Raw genomic sequence first — 9,658 nt, forward strand, 5'->3', positions numbered from 1 at the left:
GGTTCCACAAAAATAAAAAAAAAGAATGGAAAAAACGTTTATAAATCAGATCTCTCTTAAGTTGATATCTAGAATCTACAGAACTCCTACAACTCAACAATAAAATCCAGTGATTAAAAAGTGAGCAAAGAACTTAAACGGACAGTTCCCCAAACGAAAGAACAGCAAAAGTGTGCATGATAAAATGTTCAGAGCCAGCCAGATAGCTGAGCAGACTAAGTGTCAACTTAAGCAAGCACAGGGACCAGGAGCACCACATGCCACCCACGCCGCCCCTGCCCCGGAGGCACGCTGAGATGGCGACTGAGAATGAGCGTGGTGTGCATGCCTGTAATCCTAGAACTTGGGAGGCTGAAGATAGGAGGATCACTAATAGTCCCATCTGTGTAGGGAGACCCTGTACTAAATACATAAAAAATAAATAAATAGATAAGATGTTCAACATCTACACTTAGAGAAATATAAATAACCACTGAGATAGACAGCTACTATCTAAAACAGAAGGATAGAAATAACAAAGTTGCTAATAAGCAGCAGAAATACTGCAATGCTTGTCGGTTAGAGCGCAAAATGATGTGAATCAGTGCAGAAAGCAGCACGGGGAAGCCAGGAACAATTACATATGCCTGTAATCCCAGCACCTTGGGAGCCTGAGGCAGGAAGATTATAAGTTTAGCTCCTACATGGGTAACTTAACAAGATCCTGTCTCAAAAAAATCAGAAAGGGCTTGTGATGTAGCTCAGTGTCAAAATCCTGAGCTCAACTCCCAATATAAAAAAACTTCTGCAGATCCTCAAAACATTAAAAATGAAACTACCATGTGATCCACCATGGGATCCACCAATCCCATTTCTAGGTTTTTACCCCCAAATTTGAAATATCAGAGATATTTGAACACGCATGGTCACAGCAACACTGCCAGCTATAGACAAATGTAGAGGAAAAGTGAAATGTGTTATACATACACACACAGGCATGTTATCCAGCTTTGAAAGGTTGTCTCATCACATTCTACACCACACTGAACCTTAAGGACATTATTTAAATGAAATAGGCCACTCACAGAAAGATAACACCACAGAGCAGTCCCCCATGCTGTTTGCTTCCACAGTTTCAGTTAGAGACAACTGCAGTCCAGAAACATTAAATAGAAAAAAATCTCAAGGCCAGCCTGATAGATCAGCAGACTACAGCGCCTGCTTAGGCAGAGCGAAGAGGCTGGGTTCGACCCCCAGTGTGCTGTGCTGGCGCCACCCCCAGGGCGTGCTGAGGCAGTGATTGAGACCTGACACAGTGGTGGGCGCCTGTAATCCCAGCTATCGGGAGGCTGAAAACAGGAGAATCACTATGAAGTCCAATCTACATAGTGGGACCCTGTAGACCCTGTCCTAAATAAATAGAAAAATCTCAGAAATAAACAATAAGCTATCAAGTACACTCTACCTATCTTGGTAAAGTCGCAGGCCTTCCCACTGCATGTAGCTCTAGGCCACGGACTAAAGCATCCTTTTGTCTAGGGCATCACACTGCAAACACTATCAGAGATGTAGCCAAGTGGGTGCAAGCAGCCCTCACTCTATTGAGCAATGGTTCCAAAGGCAAGACAGCGGTGCAAGGATGGCACCAGGACACAGAACATGTACGGACGGCTGAACTCTGGTACCATCCGGCAATGCTGTCGGGCTTATAAGAAAAAAATGAAGCATCTACATGGAGAGCAGCTTATAATATGTGGATGGTACTGCATGACGGCAGGCACCCATAGGCGGTCTTGGAACATGCACCTATCAGTAAGTGCGTGTGTTGGGGGGGACTGTGTATGACTTTACGTAAATGAAGTATCTAATGTAGTCCAATTGATAGAACAGGAGGAAGTACATGGTGGTCACTAGGGGCTGGAAGAGGTAGAAGAAAAATGTAGAATTGTTTAATGGACATAGTTTTAGTTTTGCAAGATGAAAAAGTTCTAAAGATCTATTTTATGATAATATGAATGTACTTAACACTACTGAAATATGTGCTTTAAAACAGCTGAGTTGGTATATTTGATGTAATGTGATTTTACCTCAAACTTTAAAATGAAAATATTAAGTACCTATGATAAGTTAAACATCATCACAAAGCCGCCTCCTTCTAGGCAGCGACATGTTATTTAATTACATGGACGCAGCACAATTTAGTTCAACATCTTCTGGTGGGAACTTGGGTCCCTGAAGTCTCAGCACCATTCCCAGCAGTGCACAATGGACCTCTTCATACATCTATCTCTGCACAGTTCAGGAATTCATTGCAGAGCAACACTTGCAGAAAAGCTGAATTAAAGAGCAACTCATAGCTATTACTGAATGCTTCTCCAGAAAGAGTTACTATTACCCCCAGCCAGGGCATGTACATTCGCACTCCAGAATGAGAACTACAGGCAAACCACACTGCAGGGTCAGAAATGAAGAACAGTGAGTTAGACCTGTCTTTTGGACTGGAAGCAGCATTTCTGCTAGCCGACCCAGTGTCCAAATCTACGGGAGATTGGAAACTACACTTTAAGTGAAGGAGGAATGAAACACTGACCTGTAGGTTCTGTACTGGAAGTTGGGGCTGGTATCTGGTTTTCTGTCACCTTCTCTACTACTGGGAGAGACTGTGCTTTGGAGCTAACTTGATGTTTCTTGAGGGGAGTGTCCTGACTCTGAATTTCCTGCAAAAATCAAAGAAAGAGGTAAATTTCACTTCTCAAAACCATGCTTTTATAAGTTACTGGATAGTAAAGTCCATATTCCTGATAATTCTCAGTATATAAAATGTTTTTAGGAATAGGAAAACAAGGGAAAATTCACGTTAGAATTCAGTATCATATAAAGTAATGGGAAAGTCACGCAAAGAGGAAAAGCAATACCCCATGTCAATTACCTCAACACATGTTTACACAATCTGGTGACGGTTCCTACAACAGTGTTCCACTTAATCATCAGCTATTCCGAGTGTAAAATTTGATGAAAACAGAGAAAAACAGTCCCTCAAGCGAGTCAATTCATTCGCTGACACACTGGCAACTTGAGAAGTTTAGAAGTTTCACTAAGGCACTCTACAGTAGAGAACCAGGGTCCACACTTTGCACACATCCTGAGGCTGTGCAAGAGAAGGGCGGGGAGATGGTGTGAGCAGTACTCCCACCCAAAGGCAGGGAGCCTGTTCACAATGTAAGGGAAGAAAAGAGGCTTGCTCTCCCCTCTTCTGCTCTTGTTGCCTCTGCTATCTTCTGACACATAGTTTTAGTTTTGCAAGATGAACTGCTGCCCTCTGCCATGTGCCACACTGCCTTAGAGCCAGCTAATTAAAGCCAGAACCCTCCACAAACTATAAGCTAAATAAACCTTTCCTTCCCTAATTTTGGGTGTCAGGTATTTTGCTTCAGCAACAAGAGAAAATCAACCAAGACAGAAGAGAAGTGTTCATTGATTTATTTCTTTCAAAGACTTTATGGTAAGCCAGGTATGGTGGTGCACACCTGTAACCCCAGCACTCAAGAGGCTGAAGCAGGAGGATTATTGTGAATTTGAGGCCAGCCTGGGCTACATAAGCGAGTTCAAGGTCAGCCTGCACTACTTAGTGAGACCTTATCTCAAAAACAAAAAAAAGTGAAAAAAAGAAAATAATACAACTTTATGGTTAAAGCACTACTAGAAATGATCAAGTTAAGAGCAAGAATAGCAGTAGCTAAAACCTGGAGTTTAAAATGTGCCAGTCCCTTTCTACAACGGCCACATATCGACATTGTCTGCTCTAATCCACTCACATCCAGAGGAAACGCCACTGTGGTGTCTGGTTCCACTACAAACGTACAGCCTCATGTCCCATGTCTCAATGCTACCCTTCTTCCTGCTCATTCTGGGGCAGCCCTTTCCTACGCGCTCCACAAAGCATTTTACCTCTCCCGTTTCCTTCCTAATGAGTAGAGCCAGTGCTGTCAGACACAGCATCTTCTTCCTTACAGCCCCAAAGCCACAGCTCGAGAGTCCTCCTCCTTCCTCTCCACCACACCAGACTGCCCCACTGCATCTGTGCCCACTCCTCTTTGAGTCCCTGCAGACCCCCACCTCACCCATTGAACCACCAGTTGCTGTCTCTATCTTCTTAGCTCCTCTAAGTTCTTCCTACTTGCTCCCTGGCGTTTGACAGCAAAACTGACTTTAGTCTCAGAAAGAACAAAACCAACAACACTGAACTTCCCTTCCTTGTGCCCTCCAGCCATGCCTCCCTTTACCCTGTGATTTAGAAGCAAAATTCTCACAACATTCTGCTACTGATCTGAGCTTTCTCCAACTCTGCTTTCATGACCAAGGACGACAGAACGGGGTTGCCATGATCATGAACTGTAGGATCTCCTGGTTCAGCTCCTCACACCTGTTGCCCCCAGCCCAGGGCTGCCTGCATTCTGCTCTCGCTGCTTCACCACTGCTGCTAGCTGTGAAGCGCGGTGTCCATGGCTCACCCCACACTGCTCCACACTGGACAACACTAGCCACTCCCGCCTTCCTGGGACTCTAATAGCACCATGCTCGAGTGCATTTCCTCTCACATCTTTGGCAGCTGTCTCTGTGGGGTCCATAAATGAGATTTCGGGGGAAGAGACCAGAACCCCTTGTTTCTGCATTCACAATTCTGTGGGCACATATATGTGCTGCTGCCTACACGAGAATCTCTCCTAAGCTTCACGAAATTACACACCACAAAACAGCTTAAGAACCACTGTCCTGACTACTGTAGAGACACAAGAGGAAAACCATGAGAATACAATACTGGCAGCCAAGGGTAAAAGGATTTCAAGTAGAAAAAGACTAACCACCAATATCAGATGCTGCTCATAGGTCAAGTTACATAAAGGTGTGTATGCAAGGGGCAGTGGCAACAGACTGGAGGGAAAACTCCAGAGAAAAGATGAAGAAAATTAGATGTAGGAAGCAGACACCTGCTTGGAAGAGTTTGCATGCAATGGAGTCAGAGAAAAGGAGGGAAACAGGAGGCCAAGAAAATTGACAGCGGAAATCAATGGCAAAGGAAACCACAAAAACTTCATAAGCTCATGAAAATGAAATAACAGCCTCCTGCACAACCAATGGGTCACAGATGAGATTAAAGAAATCAGATGGTTTCTACAATCAAACAATAAAGCCAATACCAGAACTTATGGAACACAATGAAAGCAATCCTATGAGGGATTGTATAGCGGTGAATTCTCACATCAGATAAACACAGTGAGCTCAAATAAACAACTTAAGGTTGAACCTCAAGCTTCAAGAAAAAAATGAGCAAGTCAAAGTCAAGCCCAAAGCTTGAATGTGTGGGAGAAATTATAAACATCAGACCAGAAATTGCTGCATTAATTTCTAACATAAAGAATTATTAATCTAACATAAAGAATAAAAGGGCCAGCCAGATAGCTCAGCAGACTAAAGCACCTGCTTAGGCAGAATGCAGTGGCCGGAGTTCGATCCCTGGCGTGCTGTGCTGGCTCCAACCCAGGGCACAAGGGGACTGCAATTGAGATTGGGCATGGTGGTGCACACCTGTAATCCTAGCACTTGGAAGGCCAGAAAACAGGAGAATCACTATGAGTCCAATCTACGAGTCCAATCTGTGTAGTGAGACACTGTAGATTCTGTACTAAATACATTAAAAAAGGAAGAAAAAAAATCAATAAATAGAGGGTAGTTCTTTGAAAGATTAAATAAAATTGACAAATCCTTAGCCAACCTTATCAAAAGAAAGAACTCAAATCCATGTAATTAGGAACAAAAAAGGTGAAACCACAACAGAGCCTACAGAAATTCCACAGACTATCAATACTTACTTTGCAAACCTGTACTCTAATAAGATAAAAAACACAAAAGAAATAGGTTCCTACATACATATGAATTACTAAAGCTGACTTAAGATATAAAAATTCTAAATAAACCATTCAATAAAATCGAAGATGTAATTAAAAATCTACCAACAAAGAAAAGCCAAGGATCTGACAATTTACTGCTGCTTTTTGTTGTTGTTGTTGTTTGTTTTGTACCAGCAATTGAACTCAGTACCTTGTACTTGCCAGGCAGGTGCTAGAACTGCTAAGCTATACCTCTGGCCCACACTGCTGAATTCTATAAAAATCTTAGAGAAGACTCAATGCTTTTACTTCCAAATTCTTTAATGAAACTAAAAAGGGAAGAAATATTCCCAAACTCATTCCTGGGAGCAAATACTACTCTGATACCAAAACCAGAGATGGAACTACCCTCAAAACCGAACTACAGGTCAATCTCCCTAACAAACACAGATGCAAAAATCCTAAACACTATACTGGCAAATAGAATGCAGCAAATAAATCAGCAAGAAGATTATACACCATGACCGATAGGATTCATCCCAGGGATGCAGGGATTGTTCAACATATGCAAATAAATACATGTAATACATCATATTAACAGAGCCAAGGTAAAAAACCATATGGTCATCTCAGTAGATGCAGAAAAGGCATCTGACTTAGTCCAACACCCATTCATAAAATTGTGCAGAAAGTTGGAATAGATGGTCTTTATTGCAATCTGATAAATGCCATTTTTTTTTTCTTTTTTTTTGGTGTTCCTCGAATGCCTTCAGGGCACTTTTGGCCAGCGGGAGAGGTGTGAGGTTCGAACTCCAGGAAACTGAGGCTGACAGCTTTGTGGAAGCAGCCACTTAAAGGCCTGAGCTAGGGCCAGGCCCCCAAATGCCAGCTATGATAAACCAATGGCCAACATCACAATAAATAGACAAACACTGTAAAATTTTTCGAAAATCAGGAATGAAACAAGGATGCCCACTATCACCATTCCTATTAATTATAATTCTACAAATATTAGCCAGAAGAGAAAGAAATAAAAGGAATAAGAATAGGGAGAAGTTAAATAATCATTATTTGCAGATGACATGATACTTTACACAGACATGATACTCTACATAGAAGACCCCAAAATGCCACCAAAGAATTCTAGACTTAATGGCCAAATTCAGTAGTATAGCTGGCTATAAACACTCACAAAGCAATAGCATTCCTGTACAAAAACATTGAGTTCACTGAGAGAGAAATTAAGGATACAACACTTTTCATAATGGCATCTCAAAGATGAAATACTTAGGAATTAATCTAACAAGGGAAGTCCTCTACATTGAAAACTATAGTACTCTGAAAAAGGAGATTCAAGAGGATACCAAAAAATGGACAGATACCTTTTGCTCTTAGGTAAGAAATTCCAATATAGTGAAAATAGCCATACTTCCAAAATTGTTATACAAATGTAATGCAACCTAGATCAGAATTCCAGCAGTATATTTCACAAATTAGACTGAAAAATTCCAAGCTTTATTTGGAACCAGAAAAGATGTAGAAAATAAAGGCAATTCTGGGCAACAAAGGCAAGGCAGAGCAGTATCAAAATCACTGACTCGAGATTATACTGGCATTGCTACTGTGATTAAAAACAGCAAGGGACTGGCAACCAAAACAAAAAAAAACAAAAAACCAGACCTACAGATCAGAGGAACAGATTAGAAGATGCAGAAACAACTCCAAACAAACTCAGTCACCTTATATTTGACAAAGGTGCCAAACACCTCCACTAGAAGATAGCCAGTCTCTTTAATAAATGGTGCTGGAGGGCTACAGATACAGCTCAGTGGTGCAGTGCCTGCTTAGAAAGCATGAAGTCGTAAGCTTGATTCCTGGAACCAAATAAATAAATGTGCTGGAAAAACTGGCTCTCCATATGCTGAAGATTTAAATTAGAGCCATATCTTTAACCATGCAGTAAATGAAAATTGAAATGGATCAAATTTAAATAGAGACATTAAACCTGCTGGAAGATAGAATAGGTAGAACGCTTAAAGACACTGATGTAGGCAAAGATTTTATAAACAAAACCCCAGTTGCCCTGTCACAAGGAATCAACAACTGGGATCTCATCTTACTAAAAAGCTTTTGCACAAACCATCAACAGAGTGAAGAGACAGCCCACAGCATAGGAAAAATGTTGCCAGCTGCACCTCAAAGGACTACTATCCAGAAAAAAAAAAAAAAAAAAAAAAAAAAAAAAAAAAAATCAGAACCCCTAAATCTAAAATGGACATCTGAAATGAACAGACACTTCTCAGAGAAAGAAATGGAAATGGCAAATAAACACATCAAAAACTGTTCTACATCAATGGTCACTTGCGAAATGCAAATTAAAACTCTGAGGTTTCATCTCAGTCCAGAAAGAATGGCTATTATCAAGAAACTAACCAACAACAAAGGCTGGTGGGGCTCTGGGACAAAGGAACCCTTTTACACCACAGGTGGGAGTGTACACTGGCACGATTATTGTGGAAATCAACGTGGAGATTCCTCAAAAAACTAAAACTAGGGCTTCACTTGACCCAACTATTCCCCTTCTTGGTATCTTCCCTAAAGAATTAAAATCATTATATCATAGCAATAGATGCATGTCCATTTTTATAGCAGCACAGTCTGTAATATTTAAATCTTAGAAATAGTCCAAATGCCCATCAAGTGATTAATGCATAAAAAGATGTGCTTTTTATATAATGGAGTACTACTCTGCCACAAAGAAGGATAAACTTGAGACACTTCTATCTAATGGATGCACCTTGAGACCACACTCTTAAGTGAAATACAATGGACACACACATTCAAATATCACAGTTTCTCTGGAGTGAGAAACCAAAAGTGTAAATAAGGACCAAAATGTACAGAAGATATTGGCAAACAGGAAGAAAAATTTCCAAATGGGAAGGGGAACGAGAGGGGAAAGGAGGGAGGAGAGGAAAGGACAAGAAAAAATTAGAAGAAATGGAAACAAAGCTTTTGTAAGAGGGGAATGGAGCTGATGGGAGGACACAGGAATGGGAAAAAAGAGCAGCATCAGGTTCAGGTACAAACTCCCTATGATGAACAGGATCAGTATGTATATCTAAAGTGTGCCAACAGGGCTGGGAAGATAGCTCAGTGCTGTGAGCGCCTGCCTGGCAAGCACAAGGACCCGCCCCAATACTGCATGCTGCGCTGGCCCTGGAACCCCAGACATGCTGTGCTGGCCCCAGAACTGGGCATGGTGGCACATGCATGTAATTCCAGCACTGGGCAAGCTGAGACAGGAGGATCACTATAAGCCTGAGCTGCGTAGCGAGACCCTATACCAAGGAAACAAGTAAAAGACTAAAAAATAATAAATGAAATGCACCAATAAAAAGTTGTCCAAAAAAAAGGCTGACAGCTAATGCTAATGGCAAGGCTCAGCACCTTTCTTCCCTCATTCATATACAAATGCACTGAGCTCCTCCTCCGGCCCCCTCCTACGCAGGCAGAACAGCAAGGCAGAGGCAGTGACCTTGCAAAGGTCTTGGGGCATGGCAGACACAGGGCTGAGTAGGAGCAGCGGGAGGAGTTTGTTCATTGTTATGCTGAGGCCTCATACAGCTCACCAAGATCTGACCAAGTGGATACATTAATATTTGCCTCTTTACCTTGGTCTTAACCATTCAGCAGAAAAGTATAAAAAAGAAGTATAAGAAGTAAAGCCACGCTGTCATGTTGAGCTGTAGAGGACTCAGGTCAACAATTTCTGACATTGCAAGTCAAGC

At 41.7% G+C, this 9,658-nt stretch overlaps 1 protein-coding gene across 2 annotated transcripts in view; it reads right to left on the reverse strand.

Annotated features, from left to right (window-relative positions):
• Anln (anillin actin binding protein) overlaps window positions 1–9,658 on the reverse strand; it is a 90,982-nt gene that overhangs the window by 59,142 nt on the left and 22,182 nt on the right. For both annotated transcript variants that reach the window (XM_023713479.1, XM_023713478.1), the window contains exon 8: window positions 2,570–2,696. In XM_023713479.1, the coding sequence (XP_023569247.1) occupies window positions 2,570–2,696 (127 nt within the window). The remainder of the gene's footprint in view (window positions 1–2,569; window positions 2,697–9,658) is intronic.

The sequence above is a fragment of the Octodon degus genome, unplaced genomic scaffold (assembly GCF_000260255.1).
Source record: "Octodon degus isolate 3935 unplaced genomic scaffold, OctDeg1.0 scaffold00031, whole genome shotgun sequence".
NCBI lineage: Eukaryota > Metazoa > Chordata > Mammalia > Rodentia > Octodontidae > Octodon > Octodon degus.